This window comes from Thunnus albacares, chromosome 13 (assembly GCF_914725855.1).
Source record: "Thunnus albacares chromosome 13, fThuAlb1.1, whole genome shotgun sequence".
Classification (NCBI taxonomy): domain Eukaryota; kingdom Metazoa; phylum Chordata; class Actinopteri; order Scombriformes; family Scombridae; genus Thunnus; species Thunnus albacares.
This window is the reverse complement of record NC_058118.1, coordinates 11961685-11988774: the sequence shown is the minus strand read 5'-3', so window position 1 is coordinate 11988774 and position 27090 is coordinate 11961685. Positions and strand designations below refer to the sequence as shown.

At 39.1% G+C, this 27090-nt stretch overlaps 1 protein-coding gene across 4 annotated transcripts in view; it reads left to right on the top strand.

Moving 5' to 3' along the window:
- LOC122995046 (serine/threonine-protein kinase PAK 3) overlaps window positions 1-27090 on the top strand; it is a 44190-nt gene that overhangs the window by 7819 nt on the left and 9281 nt on the right. For 2 of the 4 annotated variants that reach the window (XM_044369987.1, XM_044369988.1), the window contains exons 4-8: window positions 20584-20777; window positions 20906-21006; window positions 23016-23169; window positions 23315-23352; window positions 26722-26784. In XM_044369987.1, the coding sequence (XP_044225922.1) occupies window positions 20606-20777; window positions 20906-21006; window positions 23016-23169; window positions 23315-23352; window positions 26722-26784 (528 nt within the window). In that variant the 5' untranslated portion in view covers window positions 20584-20605. Of the gene's footprint in view, window positions 1-6708; window positions 6915-20583; window positions 20778-20905; window positions 21007-23015; window positions 23170-23314; window positions 23353-26721; window positions 26785-27090 lie in introns of those variants that run through there. The other 2 variants (XM_044369986.1, XM_044369989.1) reach the window with 2 other exon arrangements.

The following is a 27090-nucleotide window of genomic DNA, read 5'->3' as shown; positions in this document are numbered from 1 at the left end:
AGCAGGATGAGGTTGGACATCAGTTTAGAAGTTGGCAACAAAAAAAAAGGAGCAGATATGAACTATAATTGTTATAATCACCATACTTACTAACTACTGTGGATAGATATATTTTTCTGGGATACTTCATCTTCTAGGTTTTGCATCACAGGCCATCATGTATTAGATATACTGGGAAACAACTCAGTTCACATTAAACACATCATACCAGCCTCACAGCCATCAGATAGAGCAGACTATGTAACTGCAAAATGTCAATAAGACCCCCCTCCACATGCATGCACACACCACCCCGTTGGGGGTAACCATGTATAACAGTGTAGGGATAAAGGAGTTGTGCTTCATGGCACAGACTAGCATTCATAATCCAAACATAGTCAGATGAAATGCTCCCTCTTAGCCTTAGCATCCTCTTTGAATAAGCAGGTTGAAACATGTAACATAGCCTACATTTAAAATCTTGGCAAAACAGCCAAGGTGTTAAGTGCACAACATTAAAACACGCTGTAATCTGTAATTACTGTGCTCAGCTGTCAGTGTTTACAGTACATTACTGTCACACATTATGTACACTCTGAAAAATGGGGAATAGACTTAATGAGCTCTTGTAAAACCGTTGGTAACCTGTCAATAGGTTACCCATAATCAGCAGGATAAAGGCCTACTAACCTCAATTAAATTCCTTTGGGGGTAATTTCTGCCATGCCAGCACACACAAAAAGTAGTTTTCCTGTTTGTGAATGTAGCTGTTGCGTGGCTGAGCGTGATCCATTATCTTTTACATGCCAACTTACCAGTGAAGGGTTTACAGAAGTTAATCTGATGTAGGAAAATGAGGAGCATTTAATACACTGTCCACACCAGCCCTGACCCTTCTGTTTTACCCACTGACATCAGAGCCCTTACACAAATACTACTGTTGGTGGAGCATTTATGCAATATATTGTCCTAATAATTTATCAATCAAAACAGCAATTAAATATAATTGCAACCTCTGTTTAAAAGGGTTGAACAAGTTGTTTCTTTTAATCTAACATTTAGTCAAAGAAGCAGGAGCACTTGCGACTTGGACGTTTTGGAAAACAGACTTATCATGACACTGTGCCTTCCTTAATTGCACTAATTCATGTCAGTATTAACTAAAAGAAAACTGCTTAGTTGTTATTAAAGTGTGTATTTGTGAGATCAGAGATTTTATTGATGCCAATAGTGGTGAAGTTTAGTTCAGTGGGATTCACCTACATACTTAATCTCTTCTCATATATCATCATTTCCTGCGAGCCTTGCATGTCTCTCTCAAGCTTCCCTCTACCTCTGCTCCCAAGGCACAGTGAGCTCTACCATAATATGATAATCTAAACCATAATTTGATATGGTTTATACAGTAGTGATTGGACGGTGCTGCGATTATTTGATTCTAGACCAAAGAACGTATCATCTCAAATTTCTTCCTTCCATTTTGCAGAATGTTACATTCCTCTTGGACTAATGAAGAAGGATCATTAGGAAGTTCTGCTACACATTAGCAGTGATGAAATTCACCAGCTATATGGCAAACAATCTTGTTCCAAACAAAAATCGTATGACATTTCTGTTGAAGGGATTTATTGCTCGCCCTGCAGAAGTGGTAAATCAATGGGATTCTCTAATAAATCAAATAGATTGAACTGGATTGCAAAGCTCCACCATCTCCTCAACAGAAAACCTGTTGAGGAACACTGCAGCACACATACAAATATACAAATAGATGCAAATATACAAAATAGATGCAAACAAGACTAAAAATATACAGCTATGCTAGCAGTTTTGTGTGGCTGCCATAGTGGTGCTTTGAGTTAAATGGATCACCATAGCATAGCGTCAGCATCCTAACATGTTCACAGTGATAATGTTAACATGCTGTTGTTTAGCAGGAATAATGTTTGCCATGTTCATAATCTTAGTTTGCATGTTAGCATGCTAAAATCTCCTATTTAACACTAAACGCAAAGTACAGCTGAGGCCGATGGGCATGTTAATAGTTTTGTATTTGCTCAAACCAAAGTATTGGACAAATTCAAGCTGGAGTGCGGGACTTTTGTCTCTACCCTCTGGCAGTGAGAGTAAAGGGGGGCGCTTGGCTTTGATTGCCTGACACAGGCATGCAGCACGCTCTCATGCGCACCCCGAATGATGGTCCACCGGCCCACCGGGATTTGTACCAAAACAGTATGCCTGATAGCCAGTACACCACTGGCCATGACCTACTGTTGTGGCTGTAAAACGGTGGATAAATTGTTTTGAGTGTCACACCACCTCCATGAAATGACTTGTTTCACTATCAGAATTTGATCTATTCGCTCCTTTAACATTTGGAAAGTCTAGAAGCGCCGTATGATTACCAGCCAAATGGCCAGCGTGGAAATGGCACCCCGACATGAGATTTAAAAACTCCATATACTGTGAAATACAGAGAAATTTATCTGGCGGTGATAGGCTTGATCAGAATTGTGTGAACTCGTTTGGCAAGGGCTTGAATGTAACGGATGTTCATTTATGTGTAAAAGTTCTGCACTGCAGGTTTAAACTGGTAATGGGTCTAGATGGAAAGCAAAGGAATCACAAAAGTTGTTAAAATTCATCATGAGTGGGACATAAATGTCAAATACCAAATGTCATGGCAATCTATCAAATAGTTGCTGAGACATTTCAATCACCATTCACACTGTGAATCATCCAGGAACCATGAATATCTAAATTTTGTGCCAATCCAGTCAGCGCATGTGGAGATTTTTCACTGGATAAGTCATTTGATCCATTCATAGGCAATCCATAGTTATTGAGACATTTCACAAAAAAAAAAAGTCAACCTGAGCTGCTGGTGGTGCTAGAGGAAAAGTCAAGGGATCACCAAAAGTCAGTTGGGTTCATCCTCTAGGGACAATAAATGTTTGTAAAAAATATCATTACAATCCATCCAACGGTTGTCGAGATATTTCAGTCTCAACCAAAGTGATGGACTGACCAACTGACCAACAGACTGACATTGCCATCCATCTGAAAAGCCCCTAATAATTGTAATTGACTAGATTAGTAATTCTCTTACTTTTCCTTTACATAATTCTCATTAAGGACGATAGATTTGAAATACTGTGGTTTTTAATTTGTTGCAATAATCTGACATGTGGTATAATAAACAGAAGTGACAAGGGTGGAACATATGCTTCAAGTTAAATGCAAGAACAAACTGTAAACTCAGATGTACATAACAAGATTACAATACTGTTTTAGGAGCCTGCCTGATTATATTACTGATTAGATTATTAGTCAGAATAGGTTGAATAGGTGAATAGATTATATGGTCATGTAGGTTGTATATATTGAAAGCAATTTTCCTGACTCTGCCCACAACACTAGTAAATTCCAGACAGGGCTTATTACAAAATGTCACCGCAGAGATGTGCTCTGCCTCTGAGGATATTTATAGGATTCATTATATAAACCTGATCACTGACAGCGGCCTATGGATACTAGTAAATCATGCTCCCCCTTACTGCAGCTGCAGGTTGTCCTGTCAGCTCCTCATCTGAGCTTTCACCACCAAGCTTTAGGAAATGATCTGCCTTGAGTATTCCTAGCTAAGTTTATAGGTTAACAGTAGCACATATTCAGCAGATCCAGTGCAAAATGGGGAACGGAGAAGATATTACATCAGTGCATGCATCAAGTTAATGTCAATATACAGCTACTGGAACTGCAACAGTTTTAGATGCAAGATGAAAGCAGAGGGGCATGCTGAGAGTAAATTAAAGATATTTACTGTCTGTGGTGCTGAAGGAGCAGGTAAATATTCAGTGTATTTCAAAAGGACACGGCAACGGCACACATGGTTGTGAAAGGACGCATACTGGCTGTGGTAGAGAGTCTGTGACCTTTTTAATCATTGTTGCCATCCCAGTTTGATTCTTTTAGAGTATAAAGCGCTTGCTCTTCTCACGGAGCAGACAAAGCATGTTAATCCAGCTGAAATGTATAATCCTTTGTTCATTTCACCTGTTAAATCTACTTGAATCTACAAAATGAAGGCTAAAAGAAAGGTTAAAGAAGCATCATTTTGAGCCTACGTCAATGCAGCCACATAAGGAAGTGGTTTTATGAGTGTGTGTGTGTGTGTGTGTTATTTCTTTGTTGGGTGGTGTCTCCAGATTCTGCTGAAGGCCCCATAAGTATTAGGGCCGACCCTGTTGATTGGCTGAATGAGACTGACATAAAGTCTGCAAGACAGCAATAAATGGGTTACAGTTAGTGAAGTAACAGCTGTGGAAGAAAACTCATTATACCATGACATTCTCTCTTTAGTGGATGGCATAAACGCATGGGTCAAAAGCACAAAGCATGGTGGTTGCTTTGGTCCAAGGAACAAAAACCTTTGAATAATATTTGAGAATACAAAAGACATGAATTGATCCGTCCTGGTTCCTGTTGTGGTTAGTACTGTCACTTCACAGGGGTGAGTTAATCTCTCTCTGTGTCTGCCCGTGTTTCTCTTGAACACAAAGACCAGTGGGTTTGGTTAATGGTGACTCTGAAATTGCTTTATGTTTGAGATTGTGTTTTTTTGTCTATGTGTCAGACATGTGATGGAGAGCTGACCTTTCTGGGGTATTTCCTCTCCATCAAGCAAATATTTGCCGGGGCGGCTCCTCTGTGACCCTGACTATTACAGTCACTACTACGGTCACATGTCCAGAAAGTCGTTAGTATGGAAAATTAATGACTTAGTGGTTACAGTTGTCTGAAACTCATGAGAGGATTGAACTGAGAAAAACATAACAAATAATGACCAGAAAACAATAGTGATGTCCTAAAATGCTAACATGTAAGAGGCCAGTATTATCCAAATATTGGTTTTTTTGTCATGTTATATAGGCTTTGTCATGCCAGTTGTATTGTCTCAGATCCAGAGGTATTTTGACACTTTGCTGTGTTAAGTGTGCCTCATTGCCTCAGTGTAAATGTACAGTGATCCTTAGTGTCTGCTGTCAGGAGTCAGAGCAAACCCTTGTCACCACTTTAAAATGTTTGCATGGCCCTGCTGAACTAAATTCACATTTGCATTTCTCTTTCTTATCCATGCTGGCAGAGCTTAGTCGGGTCTGTCTATTGAAACATTTGCCTTCCTGCAAAACTGAGGAAAACTCTTGAGAAAGATGTGCATTAGAATATTCCAGATTTTTAATATATTTAAAATCCCCAAGACTTAGGAAAGTAAGAACCATCTCACACATTTGTTACCTAAAAAAAATGCAAATCTCCCACTTTTATCAAAATGTATTTTATTTTATTTGCTTAGTGGCTCAGAAAATGTATTTAAGAAATCACAAGGATGTAAATGATTTCGAGGGGCATTGTCTTCCAGTAATCGTCAGGTTCTCCATTTGAGTGAACACTGTCACTGAACAGCCATATTACTCTCCGACGAGGAATCGACATTACAGGGGTTGTCAGGACAACCAGCCATGATTCACAGAGCCTCAGATAGGCCTCCACCTTGGGCTAGAAGCACTAGCCATGAGACTGAGCAGATGCTGTGCCAGTCAGCCAATCGCAGGTGAGATAGAGGAAAAAGATGACATCATAGGCAAATTAGGGCAAACGCAGTGAATATTTTGGTTGTCGTCTCCGCTTGCGTACAAACCCGGAGTCATTTTTGTACTCTGAAAAAAGAAATCTGTAGCTGTTTGGCAGAACAGCTACAGAAAAACTCCTGTTATGAAAGCTGGAGAGTCCATACAAATCTGTCAATTAGATATTCTGTCAGACAGTTAACTTACACCACTTGGCATCAGCAGACAAATCTTGAAGGTATTTGGGTAAAAATGCAGCACAATTATCTATTTATTGTCTGTAATTGAACAGCATCACTTCAATGGTTTTGCCAAAAATGTTCAATGGTGCACATAACATTGCAATATGTAATAGATTATCTTATAGCAATAAGGAATCTTCTTTGAAATCAATATTTCACCAGTTACGGGCAAAAAAGAAAACTTTACACTTATAACCAGAATTGGCAGATGCTTATTGTATCTATTTATTTTGGAGAATAAGATCATTTTTAAACAAAGCATCCACCTTTCTACACAAAATAAAAGTGGACTATTCCATGTACCATAGATAAATGTGAAAGTTTGGGTGGTGTTTGTGATAAATTTGAGTAAAATCCAGGGATCTCATTTCAGCTTGTGATTAGTTGTGTACTACTTCTTGTAGTCAGAATTATCAATAATAATAATAATGGATGGGGAAATAGCTAGATATAGCAAATTATTATGTTATACTATACTTTTACTATGAATACTTGCCTATAAAGTGTATGCTTTCATGTGGTCTACACATTTTGAAACTATAACTGTAACTGTAACAAAGCATAGAGGCTATGTCATTTCAAATGTATACATTTTGTTAAATTTACAATTGTTGTGTCAAGTTTTACCAGCTTCTGTGTGACATTAAGAGGTTAGCACACAAACCGCAGCCTTACAAGTTTGCAAAAGAAAAGAATTTCTGTTGGATATAAGATCCCTTCCTCCTGGGCTTCTCACCCAGCAGGTTTGGTCTGTCAAACAGAAAACCAACTCTGTCTGTCCGTTGGCTGCCTCCTCCCCCAGACCTGCTGCCTGCATTAATATTCAGCCTCTCAGCCAATGGGCAAAGCAGGGTGGATGACATCATGGGCTAGGGAACAGTGAACAGCCAGTGAAGCATCCAGCCTGCCGAACAAGCTTGCTTTTAGGGTCAGGAACTGGTCCGACAAGAGAATGGCAATCCTGCCTTTAAACTGTCATTAGGACCGTACGGTTGACGATGAATCTACCAGAGCTCCAGGCCCAAAGGCGAAACACTGAGCAAGAGAATGTGAAGACATATTTCAGGTAATTCCCTCTCTGTGTATGCAATAGGGGATGTGGAGGGGGGAAGGCAGAGGAGGGAGGAGAGGAGAGGAGGAGGAGGAGGGGGAGGCTGTGTATGTAGGGGTGCTTTGTAGCCTTTTTTTCTCTTCTTCCACTCTGTATTCTGCCCTGCTAAGGAGGCAGCTGTTTTATCAGCAGTCTGAGCGTGAGAGCGAGGTGGAAATGGATGCCTGCATCAGATGGTGTGGACATGTTTAGTATGATCATATACACCCCCTCTGCATCCCATCATGTCTTTATGCACTCCCTTGTGTCTCCCAAATAGCATCTTTATTGATGGGGAGGTGTTAGAATCAATGGTGGCATTTGTACGGGCCTTATGTGTGTGTTTTTGTGTGTGTGTGTGTATGTGTGTGTGTGCGTATGTGTGTGTGTGTGTGTGTTAGTTCTGGAGAAATGCAGCAGCTGCAGTGGCAACACTGGAACATAAAAAGGACCAATGCTATTTTGGGTCTGTAGTCCCGAGGCTGACGGATGGATCTGAGCTGTATATGCTATGGATGGGGGGGGGCGGGGGGTTGATGGATGGTTAATATGCTGCTGGATGCTCTTTTGTTATCTCTGCACTGCCTTACTTATGGCCTTTTAAGGGAGGGTTTTATGAAGAAATGGCTTTAAATTCCATTCTTGTCTTTCAACGACCACAGACATACAGCGTAGAGATGTGCCGCTGTCTCCCGGCTTTAACATGGATGTGTATAGCAGTTTCATGGCGGCTGTAGTGACAGGGAGATATACAACATCTGGTCACCTGACTTCATTGGGGACCGGAGTGGGGGTGGGGGCCCGGTCCTGTGAAAGCTGAGCTATTCTGCCTCAGATTCTTCCACAGCCATCAGTGGAGGAGGATGGAAGGATTGGCTACAGTAGGAGCCGAATGCGTGTCTCCTCGTCACCTCTGCTCATTTAGATTGTGGTGACAGAGCCAACGTAGTGCGAGCGAGAGATTTCCTCTCCCAGGAAGCGCAGTCATCCTCCAGGTTTGTGAGAAGCAGGGCCTGATGGGAGACCTGTTGTCTGGCTGTCGCGTGAAAGAGGGATGTTAGGGAGTCAGCTCTGTGATCGAGGGAGGGAGAGATGATTGTAGAAGGAATTGGGGGATGGGATACAGAAGGTGCTACTCCCTGCGAACATTGGCCTGTTCTATTGATATAGATAGGGTACATGCTCCTCCATTCACCACTAATCTATCTGTCCAGACATCCAACACCATGAATGTACTCCTTTCTTTTTTTTCATCTAAGGATGTCTATGTCTTTTGCTACATTTTTGAATGGAAATATTTAGTGGATTAAGCATAAACTGTGCCAAACCACCAACACCAGTGAACATATTTTGTTGATTAAAGCTTGATTCTACCTGAAACTCACTGGAAATGTTGTCACTGAATTAAATAGTTTGTGATGGTACAACACAATACTCATCACACAGCTCTTGGTAGAAAGGACTCCCAACCTTGTGATCTTATGCAGTGTCACAATCAAATGACAGAGATGCTGCGATATACTGTACATTTAGAGTAGAGGCATTTGATGTTTCTACATCCTGCTGTTCAACTGATCTGTAAAACTACTGCTGGATAATTCTCCACTCTGGGTTATTAGACTCTTCGCTCCCCATACCACAAGCATTATATATTCATCACACCTTTATCTACACAGATCTGTTACAGACAAATGGACAATATTGTATTATGTTTGTCTATATGGGTCTGTGTAGGGCTGCTTACCATCAGTTGAAGATATTCAGCCTGTGTAGGCTGTTGTCTCTGTGTAGGTTACATGCACCTCATGAAAATTTTATAAGTGCAAAGAAAGAACACACGCCAATCAAAAGGCAGTAGGTAATGTGACTGGTCTCATATACTGTAGATGTACATTCTCTTTTACTAAAAGTGCACCTTCCAGCACACTGTTTATAGTGTAAACATGAATCGTGCAGGTGAGCTTATTGTGGCTTGACAAACACTTTCATGGCTGACTCTTGTGATCGACCAGCATAACCAAAACTACCATCACTTTTATTTTTATTACTCATATATTATAGTGAACAACCTGCATCAGATAGAACAACCTGGACAGATTGACGAGAGGGGAAGACAATAATTTAGTAAATCATCACTGTAAAGGGATATAAAATCCACATTTAGATCTTTTACAGTATTATTTTGAAAGTAAGTGTTATAATAAATGAGGGTACTTCTTTTCCTGCTTCACCTAAGACATGTGACATTTTGCTTTAATAATGAATGATTTTACTCTAGCATGATTTGTCAGGAAGGGATTCTTTGCAATATTAGAAACGGTATTATTGAAGAGACTCACTGGACCTTCTTATCTCTCAGCTTTGTGGATAATTTCGGTAGTAGGTGTTTGGTTTTCCTTTGTTCAATTGACTTGTACAACCAAAATGTGTATATCTAATCTGTTACCACATATAAGCATAAATTGATATGTACATTTATTTAAAATGGTCATAGACGACGCATAATAAAAGCAGCACTTCATTTGTATGACAAAACAATGTGAGACATTTATTTTCCAGTATGTTGGACTGTTTCTTACCATGTGTGTTAGTGTGCAGTTCTGGGTTTCCCCATGTTTTCCACTGGCCGGTGTAACCCAACACACACAGCCTCTCTTACCTCACCTCGGCAAACAAAAGCAGTAGACACAGAACCTCATCTTGGCCTGTAGCCTGCTAACTGTGCTGCCTGAAATATGATAGTAGGACACACAACACATACAAGTAGGCCTCCATCTGTTGAGGACTTAGTCTGTGTGAGTTATGCTGCCAGACAGCTTGTTGTTCAGTACAGTTACCGTTAAGGTCTCTTGTCAACAGTTTAGAAATGCGCAGTGGTCTCGTGCGGGGTGAGCATGTTTTAGTTACCTCATTGGGACCTTTTCTGGTATAAACACTGACCTTGTCAGGACCAGTAGTCCACATGGGGACCAAAGCCCAGTCCTAAAGAGGCAAAACATCATTTATGAGGTCCTGGTTAGGGTTAGGGTTAGGGGTTAGGGTTAGGGTTAGGGGTAGTGTGTGAATTGAGGTTAGGCATGAATTGGTTAGAATTAGGGTTTGGGTTAGGCTGTCCACAATGAATGGAAGTCAATGCAATGTCCTAACAAGGATAGCTGCGCAAACTTGGGTGTTTCTGTGTGTGTGCGTGTATGTGTGTTTGTGTGTCTGTGTGTGTGTGTGTGTGTTTGAGGGCAAAGCTGCTGTCTAGAGCAGAGCAGTCGTCTTGTGGTAGGTGTGTCAGAGCTACAGTCTGTGTGTTGTGGATTAGCATGTAGGATTGGAAGCCATCTGGCCATTTTGTCTCAGAAAGGGGAGGGGGAGTAAGTGAGAGAGATGGATGGAGAGAGACAGACAGAGAGAGAGAGAGGAAACACTCACACACTGACACATTGACACAGCTGCCTCCATAATCTCCCTACTTGATGTCTGTTGCTACTTCGTCTATGTGTGTGTTTATATCTTTCTGTACACTTATCTGTGTCTGCAAACCTCAGAGAGAGTCCTTGTTTGACTTGCACTCTTTCTAATGTATCAAACACAAATTGCAAATTTGACTGCAAGACAGTCAGAGGGGTTGCCTCAGGAGGGCTAGAGATTCCCGAAAGTAAGAGGTGCTAAAGTCTTTACAGTAAGATGATGCAATGGATGAAGACAATCCAGATGGATAGAGACTGCAGAGAATAAAAGGAGGAAATGTTGCAGAGGAAGAAGAGGTTTCAGAGGGTTTAAGAGATTACCAAGTTTCACTGGGTCAAGAGTTTGCAGAGAGTTACAGAGGGGCGTCTGAACTTGAATCTGAAGTTGAACAGGATGTAGAATCTAAAAAGTTGGGGGGCCGTCAAGTGGGAAGAGAGAGAGCGAGAATGAAAAGACTTCAGATGATCTCAAATGCAGTTCAAAAGGGGATTGTCTGTTCTTCTATGGGGAGAGTTGCTCTGATTATTACAAACTCACATTTTAGTCCTCTTTTGGTGAATTTGCGCTGTATTTCCTAAAGTGAGAACTTCACATGCTGTGTGTTCCAGCTACAGTAAAAAAAACTAAGCTGAATTGGAAAAACCCCAGGCAAAGTTTTACTGCTAAATTTAGAAAAATTGAGAAATCTGGAAAAGCTTTGGTCATGACCACATGGTTCGAGTTTTGTAAATCCAGGTGAAAGGGAAGATTATCCAGAGCAGTGTTGTCACACGCTTGTTTCAGCTGCATGGAGGCGCAACTACTTAGTGTGACAAAACACTGCCTCTGTTAATACACTTGTTGACTCAAATATTGATGCCATGGTAGTGTTTTTCTATGCAAAATCATGATGCAGCTGTTTATGTATAGCAGGGGAGAGATGATCAAATTTGAATGCATGGTCAGTTGTAATAATGAGACAGCAGCAGATTATATTATATGTAGTATGATTGTAGAACAGGCCACAGAGCCATCAAAGTGGCTTTGAGTAAGGTTTTGTATATTGACACATTGGACACACATTATTTTTTCCCCATATATGAAGGATTCTACATGTCACATAATCTCAAAACAGTATATTTACTGACCTTACATACATGAAAACTACATTGCTGAAAAAATACTATAGGAAATGCCAGTATGTGCATATCTACATGCTGCTTTCACTCCCCCCATGCTCTGTTTTAACCCTTTCAACTCATTAGAGCAGGTGCACCAGCTGGCATGGCAGGAGGGAATCCACTCCCCTCTCTGCCTCCAACTGGCACTCTAACATGCCCACCGATGCCACACTAATGTAAAAAAAACACTTTGGTACCTTGAAGTGGACAGTACAAGATCAGCAGCCTTACCTGTACTTGGTGCCTGCATCATTGTGGGCACAAAAACAAAGCAACTCATTAGAAGTAAGCAGCCAAAATATAGTGTGGTTCAGGAGTGTGAGTTGGTAAAAGAGTAAAGTAGCCTGTTAGTCGTACTTGGTTTGTTTTGTGAAACCAAACTTACTAGGCCTGTCTGATTGATGTTATATCCCTGTGCTTTTTCAAGCTCATGGTAAGGTAACAGAAGAGGCTTGGCCGAGAATCTGTCAGTGTGAAGTACAGTTGAATCGCCCACAGGGAAACAATCAGAATCTCTCGTTTGGCATCTTGAAAATTGCCATATTATATGGCTTGTTACATACTGTGTGTTCATTTAATTCTTGTAATCATGCATTGCAGCCACCAACATGGGGAAAAACTGTGAAGGTTATTTGGAAAGTCAAAATTGTGTGTATGTAAATGTTCAAGGTTTTGTTGGCAGTGTGTTTTGTTTGATTCTACCTCTGTGTTTCCGGTAAGTGTTAACAACCAACTATCAAATATAGGTAACATGTCAAAAAAAGGTATTCAAATCATTGGGTTGGTGGTGCAAACCACTGGTTTGCCTACTAACAGCAAACATAAAGTTTTGCATCCACCTTGTGTCTTCATTTTGGTCCTGTGTTCTTGCCAAATGGTACTTAGGATTTCTGAAAATTGAAAACTTGAATACAAATTTGCTTCAAAATACTTTTTCAAGGTGTATATGTGCTTAAAAATGCAGCTTACTCTGTCAAGCGATGTGCAGTAGCTTGTTCTTGTCAGGGAGAATAGAAAAGCTATCATAATGTACTATTACTATCATAAATTGGCTCTGTCAGGTAGGAAATGCCCATCAGAATAAACTACTAGTCATAAAAATGTGCTTTAAATAAAATTAGGCCTTTCTGTCAGGAGCTGAATAATTTCACAAAACAGACAACCAGTCATGTTAAGGAGCTTAAAAAAAGGCAGCTAATTTTAAGTTTTCTATAGCTTTTGTCCACTCGACAGAATGAGCTGCCATATTTTAAGCTCATTTATACTGCTGGTTGTCCATTTTTGATAGACATTTGAAATTTCTTTCGCACCTGACAGAATAAGCGGCTTCACATTAAAGTACTTTTATTCCACTGGTAGCTCACCCAGAGAGAGCATGCAGCTCAAACCGTCAGAACAGTCTGCACAGCAGATCTGTCAGCTGGCTGTTCAATAGTTTTATTCCATGCTTTTAATGTAACGTTGTTTACTTTTGCTGTTGACGTGTCATTGTCAAAAAAAATGTGCACACAGTTGATTAAATGTCCTCAGAAACACGTACCAAACCATTATTGTGAGAAGTCGATACATAAATCTATTAAAAATGGGAGAACTAAAGTGACAAGTTTAAGACAAGGCCAAAGTGTGTGCGTGTCTGTCTGTGCAGACACGTGTGGATATGAGAGAGCAACACTGGGGCGGTTTCACCAGAACTAAATATTAAATGACAGTATGAGCTCTCAAGCCTCCCCAGCAGGGGAGTTTGGGAAAGGATGATGCCTGGTAAAATGAAAGTCATGGTGGATAGACTGTGGTGAATAAATGTCTGGAGTGTAGACTAACCCTTCTTTTTTCCAGCTTTGTTTTGATTATGAGGAACTTTATCCCACAACCTTTGAGCAGAGGGATTAGTTAATCGTAAGTGAGTCAAACATATTGTGGTAAGACCACTGAATCCTTCAAAGAGAGTAAATACTGTGAGCAAATGAAGAAATAAAGCAGGTTTTTATCATAATACTTTGTTGCCAAGTAGGGGATCAATGTCAAATTCTAACAGCCAAAGAAAAAGGTGAATTCTGTCAAATAATTTAAATTAAATGAGGGTTGAATCAGAAACAAATGTGTAATCTAAACATGGATTGCTGGAAAAACAACAACTCATCTCACACTGTTCAACCTGAGATATATATTTTTTTCTAACTCTACGGAGAAAATGTATCTTTCATCTTTATATCCACTACAGAACAATTACGTTTTGTAACTGTTTTTGACCTAGTTTCATTACTGTGTAAGTCTTTGTGTCATTTGCATGGAATAGTGCAGTAATATACTGTACAATAAGAATATCAAGTAAAAAAAAAAAGTCATCAGTATGTATGGGCTACTATGACACTGGGTTTTATAGACAATCAAGAAAAAAAAGCCATGATCAAGAGAAATGAGATCAGACACAAACATCTGGCTGGTGGCTAATAATACTGGTTACTGATTAGAGATGTTTATGAGCTGTGCTGTGTGTGGGATTGGATCGTAAAACATCATAAATGCTCAGTGTTGCTTCTTGCTAGGTTCTGTCTTTGTCAAAAAGTAAATAAATCTTTATGGGAAAATATATGTGAATGGACAGTTTTTCAGATCTCTAAGGGATGTAATGGGTCAGCGTGAATAGACATTTAAAGTGGAAGAGCAGCTATTGCATCCATTTACACTTGCCTTTGATAATGTGTAATCATACTCCAGTTGGCGTATCAGCTCCATAAGCCTTTTATACCAACACGATTAAAAGATGCTAATGTTCAACATTTTCATGGCTCTCCCCGAGGCATGTAAAAATAGAAAACTCCTAAAAATAGAATTTGGAAGAAACTTTTTGTGTAATACTGTTCCACTATTGTGACACAATGAACACACAATGACAATGATGAACACATGACCTTAATATTTATGAATGTGTCATGTAAACATCATGAAGCTCTTGTTCAGACATCATTAAAATACCATAAAATAGTCATAATAATAATTCTTATGCTGTAGTTACATTGTTCAAATGAATAACATTTTCTTGGACTTATAATACTGTGACAGAAAATCAGTAGCATCAGTATTTTAATGCGTGATATAAAACAGGAACTTCTGTACTTACAGTGAACTCGACAACATTTAGTCTATGCTATGTTCTCGAGTTAATTACAGTTACACATCCCTGTCTCACCTGCCACCTGTTATAAGCAAACTGACAGTGTTACTGTGACTTGTCCCTTTCATGAACCAAACGTTAGCAGCTGTATGCAAAGTAGAGTTACTGCAGACCAAACCAAATAGGTGGAGCCTCATCAAACAAAAACTCATATCAGAAATAGTTGTTTATGGTGCAGGAACAAGGTCACAGTCATTAATTAATTGTTAGACTGCTGTCATTGATGTTTTTGGAAACCACATGTTCAACATATTTATTTTTGCTTGGGCATATGTTATATGTCATACTATATAACTTCACAGCTCTGTTAAGAATACATTTGTCGAAGTCATCTGGAAATATTGACAGTGTTTGCAGTAATCTTGCATCAAAAATACAAATGTGTTGCTCTGCAGTCATTTTAACATTTGTATTAAAATAAATCTTTAATTAGATTAGATGATTTCCTTGAAGAGGCTTTGGCATGTTTGACCACACAAGCCTTTGATCTTGTGACCATAAACTCGTGTCCCCTTCAAATGGAGTCCTTTTTTAACAGAACTGAACTTGAGACGCCAAACTCCTCCCCCAACCTCCGTTTGAAATTAAAGGGAGCGATGGCATTGCATGGCATCTACATTGTGACTGAGTGTTTTATATTCTGACCTTGGGAGGCCAGCCATGTGAGAGCGGAGCATTTGTGCAGTAACATGTTGACATCTGTGTGCTGTCGGTTTGCAGCACTTTAATGTCTGGGTGAAGTGTCTGTGCTTTTTTGTGTTTTTCAAATTTTGTCCTTGTGTTGGTCTGAGAAGTCTGGGGATGAATTTATCTTTTGTGAAACAGTGATAAACACAAAACACTTTTCAATCCAGTTTGTGATGAATTGTTTTCCTCTATTTTTTGCTCTTACTAACAAAGGAATAGGCTCACTTTTCTGGCTCACTGTTTAAAAAACAATCGACTAACTTTTATGACTCACTCTTTAAAAAACAATCAGTTGACTTTACAGTGGCCAGTACAGGTACAGTATGGACACCGCTAAGATAAAGGAAATAACAATAGTAACTGCAACACTGGAGAATCCCCTCTTCCTCCTTATCCTTTGAATGTCCTCTAGCTGTCCATCCCATCCAAGTAATCAGCATCCTTCAAAGAAGCGCAGCCAAAGCTAAAGCCAAGTCAAACAGAGAGCGTGTCCTAATCAGTGGCATGAAGAGCCGGGCTTATGGAGCCCTCCCCCCACTGCGGGGGCCATTACTGGGCCACCATGGGCTCAAGATTAGAGCCTTTTCCTGTGTTAGCCATTCAAATTCAGCATTAATGTTTGAAAGAGCAGAGAAAATGCCTGCTCTTCATGGATAGATTAATATTTTATGGAAGAGAAATGTGAAAACATCCCCAGTAATGTCTGAGTTGAGCTGGTGTGTCTGTGTGGTTTTTTTTAGACACTTGTACATTTCTATATCGCTGTCAAAACGTCACATCCTACCAAAGCAAGCAGAGCAAAGGGAGGTTTGAGTGTAATTTTGACAAATTAGCATAACAAAGAAGGGAGGTCCACACAATAACAGATTAAGTAACTGAATCATTTATTAAAAATAACTCAACATAAACAGCCGTTACACATCTGCAGTTTTTGCTGTTTTACATTTTAACTGAATGACAGAACTTGGTCTCTTAATGATGCTTTTTTTCTACTTGTCTGGTGAAATATTTCAGCTTCATAGAAGATTATCTTCAGTATCAGGCAAAAGACTTGCGTAGAGTTGATTTATAACGTGGAGAGACTAGCCTATGTGTTTCAGCAATAGGAGCTGCTTGTTTGAGGGACAGTGCGCTCACTGACTGCTTGCCTGCCTGTCAGTCTGCACAGTAAATAGGTCAGTGTTTTATGTGAATGAAGAAGCAGTAATGTCTGGGCCTCTATGAATCTGCCATCTTTAGCTGTCTGACTGCTCAGCAGAGCCGGAGGAGCCAGCAGTCGGTGATTAGCCAGATAGCCACACAGCAGAGAGGACTGGAGTCATTTAGGTTCCCTCGGTTTCCTAATGTATCCTTCACCTGGTTGCAGAGATTCTTGCTGTGCTCACAGTCTGCTGTTTGACACAGATATGACCACAGACCATTATATTATTCACTCTGCTCGCCAGTGGCAGTTGTTTACTTAAATGATCATTTATGAGCATGCGCTGTACCGTCACTGTTTTATGTAAGTGTGTTTTGTGTTGCATGCTCCCAAAAAGAACATGAATATCAAAAAAGATAAGGAGTACAGACATTCACCCACGACAAACCAAGTATAATTTTTATGTTTGAAGGATTCAGAACTTCATGTCATCTCGTTATTATTTGGTGTTGCAACCATTGATTTTTTTTCCTCTGTTTTGTTGACCAGATAGTGACCTGATTGATCAGATCCCTGTTACTGTTGTCATGTCCACATGTTCTCTGTGCATGACTGTAAAATCTGTATGACATAGCTGTTAAGATGGGTTCACAAGATTATGTTAATGGATTAACAGAAGCATCAGTCACAGCTGCATTAGTAATGAAAAACTCTTTTTTTCTTTTGTTAAAGAAGTTCATATTGTTTTTAAACTATATTTATGCTAGTTTGACTTTGTGGCAAAGGTTGAATGGTTCCATATGAAATCCACAACTTGCATTTTAAGTAAAACCTCAAAAGTATTATTGAAGCCATTCTTTGTAAATGTGGTGAAAATTGAAAGCTCAGATCTTCTTTTAAAGGTCAGTTCAACATGCAGTATTTCCTGTTGGTACACTATTTAGCCATATACAGACCAAATAGTCACAATGACCCTTTAATTTAATTCTGGCTCATAGTGTCAAGTGGCACATAAGGCTTTTATGACATCCCACCATGTCGTTCTCATTGCCGTGACAACTTCCTGATGTTTTTTTCCTCCCAGGTGTTATGATAGCCATGTTGTCAGAAACTCCCTGCTGCTTTAGCATGTCAACATTGTGACATTCCTTTGCAAACAGCCAAGTTTCGCAGGGTTTTGCTGTTGGTGACATGCCTCACCTCCAACCTAAGAGAACCTGTTTGCTGCTGTTGTCTGGACTCCCATCTAGAACGAACCCAGCATGCTAGAAACTGCCAGCAGAGTCACCGCCACCACCAGTATATCTCATAAGATCCTGGAAATAACCAGCTCTCAGTTGTTGCTAGAAGTTGTTAGAAATGTACTAATACATTTAGATCATGATCAAAATTTCTCTGTAGCTGTCTGGTTGTACAGAAATAGTTTGTGCTGTCCAGCTAAGCTAGATCAACATGTAACTATTATTACTATAGTTAACCAATCTGTCAAGAATGAGTGACCTTTTTCATAAATCTGTCTTGGGAAAGGGAAATACGGTACTTTCTCATGCATGCAAATGATGAAATCTCAATCTGAAAATGAGCTGAAGTATTTTTTAGTTTTTATCTTGCATGTCCCAGACTCCTTTGTGGTTGCCACTCTTACACTTGTATCCATGACATTGTGACCAAGATAAAAATAAACACACAGTACTGCTTACAGCTCCAATATTATTATCATTTTGCAAAGTGAAACAAAATTATTTTTATTCTCATCACATCACCAGCAGAGAGGAACAGAAAACACTGTCCGACTCATTAGAAAACATCAAGATTATTTTGGTAGTCTTTTATCTTAGACCAACGTTTGATCTTCAAGACTTTTTCACATAATAAGGATTCTCAAATGTTTTGTAGTCTGGTTTTTTATGAATAAAACATTAGAATCAACCTAATTACACATTAATGTATATTGGTAATGTCATCCAAGGGAAGGAAAAACTGTTAAACTAGATGAGACACTGTTCAGACTCAATCAAGTTAAATGTGTACATAAACCTGTAGTTCCCCAGTTAGAAAAGAAGGAATTTAAGTTAAATTGTTTTAACCTTTTTTGGGGCTCATCAGTTAATAATAGCATTGTTTACTGATTGGGTTGGCTAATCGTTTTTTTTGTTTGTTTGTTTGTTTTTATTAGACAGACACAAGAGTCACTGCAGAGTTATAAAGACAGTAAACACAATCTGAGAGATTGTTAAGTATTGGGCCCTGTTGTCCTGTTCAAACAAGTTAATGAGGAAATGACACATTAGTGAAAAATGTGTCTCACGTGAAGACAAATATCATTTCTAAGATTTGAGGCAGCTAAAGGGAAAGCACCGAGGTCTTGTGTAATAATGCTGTTGCTGTAGAAATATCTGATTAAATCATGGCTTCTTATCATGTTACATCTTTCTGCTAATCTAATTCCTACACTCAAAACCAGTTCTTTCGGGAAGTTAACAAAGAAAAGAAAAGAAAAGAAAAGAAAAGGGTGTAACCAACCAGATCTTGTCTTGTGCAGGAGATGGTTATGTAAAATTGTAAAAGGCCACTGTGAAGGCACATGTGTGATTTGTCAGAGGCAGTGCACACTGTGTAAGAGCTGAGGAGTGGTCTTTGTTTGCTAATGTAGGTCTCCACTAAGGGGGTGGCATTGATGGCCTGCTTTCTGGGACGGTTGTGCTGCACATCACATGATGGGCTTGGCCTCAGGGTGAGGCAGTGAAGGAGTCTAACATGGTAGTGGGATGAGTAGATGGAAGATGAGGGGATAAGTGATGGGAACGTTTCCTCTTGCCAGCTTCTTTTAGAGTCAACTCCTCTTTCACAGCTGAACAGACCCACTGAACATCAGACTCCATCTCGGTACCAAATACAACATTTAGCCTATTTCAATAAGGAGAAATACCCTGGAAACACACTTCATTAATATTCTTTTTTTCACATCACAACAACAGTTTCAGGAGTTTCGTATTATTCTAAATCTAAATAATATCTGCTATGGAAAGTGTCAGTAATGTATGACTGCAAAGATCTATTTCATCAGAAGTTTCCAGATCTGCAGCCAGTGCTGCTGGAACAGGACTCCTTGTGTTACAATGAAATAGGCCAAAGCTCAGAATACTTTGAAACTGTAACTAAGAGTCTCCCGTTAGATCTGATATGCAGCTATTGAGTCTTGATCTGGCTTTGTCACATTCACATTACCCCAGTTCTGCTGCTTCAGTAACCATCCACAGAGAAAAGAAATCCACCTCGTCCTCTGCATCTGTACCAGGGCTGTCACAATATCAGATTTTCATTACATGATTATTGTGGCCAAAAGAATTCATGATAACAACATTATCGCAATATCTATAAAACTTTTTTTTAAAAACAACACTATCAGTCAAATCATCTTTAACTTTGCTTATTGTGTGTTTCGTGTCTTTTCTGGCAAATTAATTATACTGAAAATACGAATGTAGGGAGGTGGAGAGAGAGTCTGTAACCATAACTCTACAAAAGCGCACATAAAGAAGAATTACACTTAATGGATAGTGAAAAGGCAACCAGATGAAGTGATAAGCAAAAGATCCACAATGTGTGTGTGTGTGTGTATGAAACAGAAAACAGAGAACGTAAAGAAACAGATATGATTTAAGAGGCTCTAGATTATTTACACAATATTATCATACATGTATTATTAACATGATATCAATATTTTATTATTTAAATATCACGGTTATCGTCAATACCGGTATATCGCGACACCCCTATTCGGTACATCACTGGCCTGATTAGAGCCCACCTTTAGCAGTATTCTGTGTATGTGTGTAATCACACACACAAGTAAAAACTCTTGTGACTGCTGTAATAGTGGGCTAACTAAGTACAAATCAAAATTAAAGGTCATTATGATTGATGCCTCAAGAAGGATTTTGTAACCTTTCGCACCTGCCTCAGTCTCTACTGATCCATACCCACACTGAACTCTTCCATCACTTTCTTTCTCTCTCCCAGGACATTGTGAGTGCTACTAAAGATGTCTGATAGTGTTGATATTGAAGAGAAACCACCAGCCCCTCCCTTGAGAATGAACAGTAGTTCCCGAGACTCTTCATCACTGAATCACGCCTCTAAACCGCTTCCAATGGCTCCAGAAGAGAAAAACAAGAAGGTCCGCCTGCGCTCCATCTTCCCCGGGGGAGACAAGAGTGAGTATCCCTCTCCACATGCCGCCTTTATGCTGAACCCCGCATTGACTCGCTTGTAATTTACTAGTTTACTGTGTATGAAAACATCAGAAATCAGCCTGTAATCATTCTTTGTTTGACTCCTGTAGCAAACAAGAAGAAGGAGAAGGAACGTCCTGAGATATCCCTACCCTCAGACTTTGAACACACCATTCATGTTGGCTTTGATGCTGTAACAGGAGAATTCACAGTGAGTATCTCTTTCACTGAACAATCAGGCATATAAACAAGGACTGATGTGTTGCTAAAATTCCCCTCCCATCTGAAAGCAAAGTCCCAGACACGCTTTTCTAAAATCACAATTCCCTGAGGTGATAGAGTCAACTAATAATATATTTTCCTCCACATAAAGTTGGTAATACGAGTGACTTGAATGACAATCACTCTATCTCCCATATCAAGTGAAACCTGCACAGGAATCCTTGAGTGTTTCTCAGTAAATTACATTTTATCTGCAGTTTCAGTTTGCAGTAGATGTTTTATTCTTGCTCAAGTCTCAAGCTGAGAGTTACAATACCATGAAACACTATTTCTTTCTTTTATTTTCTGTCTTTACCCTGAATATGATTCAGTCTTTTTGTCAGTCGTTTATATAGAAAAGGCCTAAAATTTCTTGATTTTGTACTTTATCAAATCCAAACCAGCAGGAATTCTAAGAAGACATAGTATATGAGGAAGAAAAACTATAGACTTATATGTTTGATATGCACACATCTTGAAATATGCAGTTAGTGAACAGTGTGGTTCAAAGCGTTAGCCCCAAACCAAAGCTTTTAAAGCATCTAATGTTCAGTTTTTGTAAAGCCTGTTTTCACAGAGATGTTTTTCCACTCTGTGGTAATTTTGTTTTGCGGTTGAACTTATTGTATTAAGTTGTGCTCATGATATTGTTTTCCTTAAATAATGAATATGGTAAGCTACCCTTAAGGAGATCCTCTGTGATTTGACATCATCTAATAAACAATGAAAACATATTAACAGATATTTACATAGTGTGAATGTTATGCTGTAAATGAAATTGACCATAATAACATAATATAGGAACCATAATAACAAGGTAAAACATGAACCAGAAATGGTTTTCTAGTCTACTCATCTTAGTTTAGGTCTGAGAGAAATAATCTTTTCAATTAAAAGATCCTTCTGCATTCTTCATCACCTTCCTTTGGTTTATTAATCTGCAGAACAGCTAGATGGAAAGCTTTTTACATTCGGGAATATGTAATTTAGTCTATTTAATTACACAATACTCAATCCATTTGGTCAGTAACAAACAGTTCCTTGTTTGTTTGACAAGCTGTGTGCCTGTGTGACACATAGAGCCACATTAATACAGTTGTAAACCACTTTGATTTAACCTCTTTCTTGGCTTTCTGAAAGGAAACAGTATGTTACTGTTGACTTGCTTCTTCATCCCCCTCCAAATATCATCTTATTCTGTGGCCCTGAAACCACTGCTTCTGCTACAGAACAGTAGACTATTTTTCAACAGTTCTGAGTATTGCTTTAATTGTAAAAATATGCACAAGTTTACAAAGTTTTGAATGAAATCCATTGTTGAAGGACATTTAGTCCCCATAAAAGACTCAATGTCCTTCAACAGGCATTAAAACATGTAACACATAGCCTTACAAAATGTGGTCTTGCCTTAAAATAAGAGTTAATAAGAGTGAAATCAGATAAATACACTCATTTGCTTACTTCCCGAGAGTAAGACGAGACAATCAATACTATCCGTATCTGTGTGTTGAATATAAAGCTACAACAAGTGGCTGATTAACTAGGCTTAGTATAAAGAATGGACACAGTGGAAAACAGCTAGCCTGCTCTCTCTGAAGGCACCTCTAAAGCTCATATGTAACCTCGGCTCCAGCCTGATTTTCTGGTTCTAAAAACTGACAAGATTTGCAAGTTCATGAAAACATCCTAATAACCTGTCGTACAAGTTTAGATCTCACCACACACCAAATCTCTGGAAGTTAGACTTCATTTCTATATGATTAGAGCAAGCAATGTGTTTCACATAAAAAAAACCTGTGTTACAACAGAAACACACATTTTTCAAAAGTTTCCTGCTGTGATTGCTGTGACTGTTGACAACTGACTCTTTTACCTCCTGGCAAAAAGTTGAATATTGTAGCTGAAATCTTACATTTCACTTCAGAGCTTTTAACATTTGACCTCTGTCTATCTGTGCAGGGTATTCCAGAGCAGTGGGCGCGGCTCCTACAGACCTCAAACATCACTAAGCTGGAGCAGAAGAAGAACCCACAGGCTGTGTTGGATGTTTTAAAGTTCTACGACTCCAAAGAGACCGTCAACAACCAGAAATACATGAGCTTCACCTCGGGAGGTAAGCAGCACCAAAATACTGATAAAATGAAACTAAAATGACAAATATAATAAGCAAAATACATTTCATGTTAATTTTCTTGTCCGTATGTGTACAAAAACGTTCCAGTATGCCGTCTCTATAAGAATGTTTCTTCCTTTTTCAGACAAGTCGGCACATGGGTACATAGCAGCAAACACTCTGGTGAGTTATTTTGTATTTACACTTACTTTGGTTAGTGTTGGTTAATTTCTTAACATTATTATTAAGAATATTTGATACTTAAGAAAACATTATAAAATGATGATCTTACAAAATAAATATCGGTTCATAACTAACTGTTAACTACAATTTAATGCTCAACTTAATTATGATGCTGTTAATTAAACATGCACCTTTTTGTTGGAGGTGGCACCTCTGTCTGTTCTATTAAGAATTTTATTGCTGCACTGCACATCTTGACCTCCCCAGACTAATTATCGTAAAAAACTACAATTGCAAATCAAACCCATCTCTGGTCCTTAGCCGTGCACTATCACTGTCATAATTCACTGCTGGGGAAAATCTCTCAACTTCAAGTAAAATATGGAGTGAAATATATTTCTTCATGATTTATATAGCTGTGTAATAACTGAACAGGTAAGTTGCAACATTATGTGGCGTTTTTCATCATCTTGATCCTGATAGCAATTACGCCTCTCTGACTACACTGCAGTAAATCTTTCTCACTTTACTCTCATTTGCTCTGTCTGGGACTTTCTGGGATAGACTGTTACTTTCAGGCACGCTCGTTTCACACAGACTTTTCCCTCTAATGGGTAAAATATGTGTGTTTCCCTCTAGAAACTCACTGCCCTCACTATGTGGCATAATAATGCCCTGATTTTTTTCATACACGCCAATCAGTTTGCACAGAAACTGTGACTGCTGTGAGAGCTACTGCTGCTCATTGTTTATTTTTCCAATCTACTTAATCAGATTTTGAAATACCCATAGAGGAGCTTCACTGGAGGCTCAACTGCATCTAGAAGGGCTCCCGCTGTGCTGACCTCATTCCTGGCTTTGACCATAGTAATCTATGCTTTGAATGCCTTGGCCTGTACAAGCTCAGCCGGGTGAAGAAGTGGAGTCTCAAGTCTGTTCAGTGGGATTCACTCCCCCCAGGCAAACTACACTGGGATCCCTTCATGCAGGGCTTGTTGCTTGAAAGAGCCCTTTGCCAGTGAAGGGCAAGTGGGTGTGGCAGTGAGGCTAAGAGGTTGTGCGTGCTCAGTGAGGGTATTTGAGAGCATCTCACTTGGACTGTCACAGTTGTCCACAGCCTGCAGAGGTGACTCAGCTATTAGCTACAGTGCCACAGATTGGGGCGCACTGTCTAAGGAAAGCAGAACTGCAGGGGAGTTGCCAAAAAATTGGTCTATAGAAGAAAACTGTCTCATTTCTGAGAGACAGTAACACACCATGAACTTCCTGACTCTCTGTTAGATTATTTTGAACACCAACTTTGACTGCCCTGCAATGCAGGTTAATATCTGAGAATCGGTGTGTTTTTTTTTCCTAAGCAGCTTATTTCCTCTTCTATGCTTTGTCACCTGCTACTGTTCATGTTGATCCTGCTGCCATCTTGCCTTGTCATCAAGGATTAAGAAATAGAACCCTTTTAAGCCATTTTCCCATAAGTGAGGTGAAAAAGATGACTATCCACTGGCCATATTGTGAGATCTCTGGTCATTAATTAACCTTTTTAAGGATCCATTTTAGGTCGAGCAATTACCCAACTTTGTACCTTGACCTTAGCTCAGTGTGCATTTATAACTGTGGGTATTAGCGCTACAGACACTGTGTTGCATCTGAATTCAGAACAAAAAAGTCACAAGTGAATTGTAAATTCTTGGTAAGAAATTATAAACTTTTCTTCCTTTGCTTAATGTCCAGATTATAGATTTCCATGAGATTTGTTGGCAGGAAACAACCACTTTCCAGATTGCTTTTATATAAACTGAATGAAGATGAAACTGTTGAAAAAAATCTTCAATAGATTACTTTTTATCAGGAATATTACATTTTTTCTATGTTTTAGATGTTGGTAAAACCTCATTTTAAAAGACAATGGCAGTGTCTCAGGATCAGCTATGTTGCCTCTTTTGGTCCTTCTGCTTTAAGTGATCAATAATTTGGTTAGTTTTTCCATCCTGGTGTAACATGTGAGGAGTTTCCCCTGTTTAGTCACTAGATAAGACACAAGATAAATAATATCTCATTTTATATTAGTTCCACCATCTAGGAGGTCCTGGGAATTCCTGAGTTAGACCACAGGACTCAACCCACTCGGCCACTGATCATAGCTACAATCACAGCATTAGCAGCTTATTTGATTATCAGTAGTGCTTGACATTTCATCTCTTGTGTGTTGTTGACGTTACAGTTCAGCTTTATAGGATCCATCATGGTCGGTGCATGGATGCCAAGGTGTTTTACTATTCTGCTTTAACCTGGAGGTTCATAATTAATTGTGGTGGATTTGAAGATGCTAGATGTTTATTTCATACAGGTCTGCTGTGCTCACACAATACATCCTGTCATGCTTATTAGTAAACAGGGAAACAGTGGAATAATTATATGAAATATATAGTATGTATATATAAATTTAATAATCTTGGGATTATCATTGATGTTTATATACAGTAGAAGCTCTGTATGAGGTTTTAATTCAAATTGTGTTAGTTCAGTCAGGTCTAAAAGCCCCATGGCTCTAAAATTGTTAGTTGTTAGTCATATTTGTTTGTTTGTTGCATCCCCACATTTACACTTCATTGCAATTGGCTTGATTGATGTGTAAGCTACAACTCAATGTAACGTTTATTATGAGCTGTAACTCATTACAAAGATTTATAGTATAATGTAACATGAATCCATTATGATCATTAGTAGCAAGTATCCAAAATAACACTAAAATACATAAAGCAAAAATAAATTAAGATTATATGCAGCACATCATAAAAGCCCTACTTGCTGTATGATGATGTAATGGTTGTTAAGTGACATCAGTGTAAAAGCACTGAAACCAAACTTACGTCATGTGGCCATTTGCAGTAATAAATATCATGACTGTTCATCTCTCTAGTTGTCAACTTAAATATCACAACAGTGTGTTGTAGAGATATATTTTTATTGGTTTCAATAAGGATGTCAAGTCCTATAAAGCAAAACAAACAAGTACAGTGGAAAAGATAGCTAATCCTAAATTTTAACACATCTGTCTGTATGTGACGGGTGCTTGTGTGTCAGACAGAGGTGGAAGTTATTGTCCAAGCGGAAGCTGATTAAAATAACTTTTTATCACATGAAATCTGATGACAGAGGAGAAGTCAGGGACAGTCCTCATGTGGCATGATTAGTCTCTATCATGTCCTGTCTTCATGCTGTATGTTCAGGGGACAATTTACGGACCTCATGTCCATCCCTCAGTAGCGTACCCCTGCCCTCCCCCCTTCCCCCTAAAGTCCACTTACTCTTAAACATTGTGTGGGTTTGTTTTGAGTAAATCCTCCCATTTTCAACCTTCACATTCAGAACCGACTGCTGTCATCTGGGCCTCCTGTCAGCCTTAGAACCTGCAGCGCATTATTTGACAAGGTAACTCCTCCATATTACTTTCCACATAATGTATCTCTGCATTGGCTTTCAAGCTAAATTCAACTATTTGATCTCCTAATTTTTGAATATGCCAACTGGCTAATGCAAAATGCATACAAATATCTGATTTTAAGAGGCATCATCACTCTCTGTATCGAATTTTCACGGGGGGTCTGATTTGATGTTACAGATGTATTTATTATCTTCCACAAGGAATAGACCGTCTCTGAAATGGCAGGACAGGGGCGCATGCCACAGAGGGTTGTGATGACTGTCAAACTGCATGTATGAGCTCATATTCCTTAC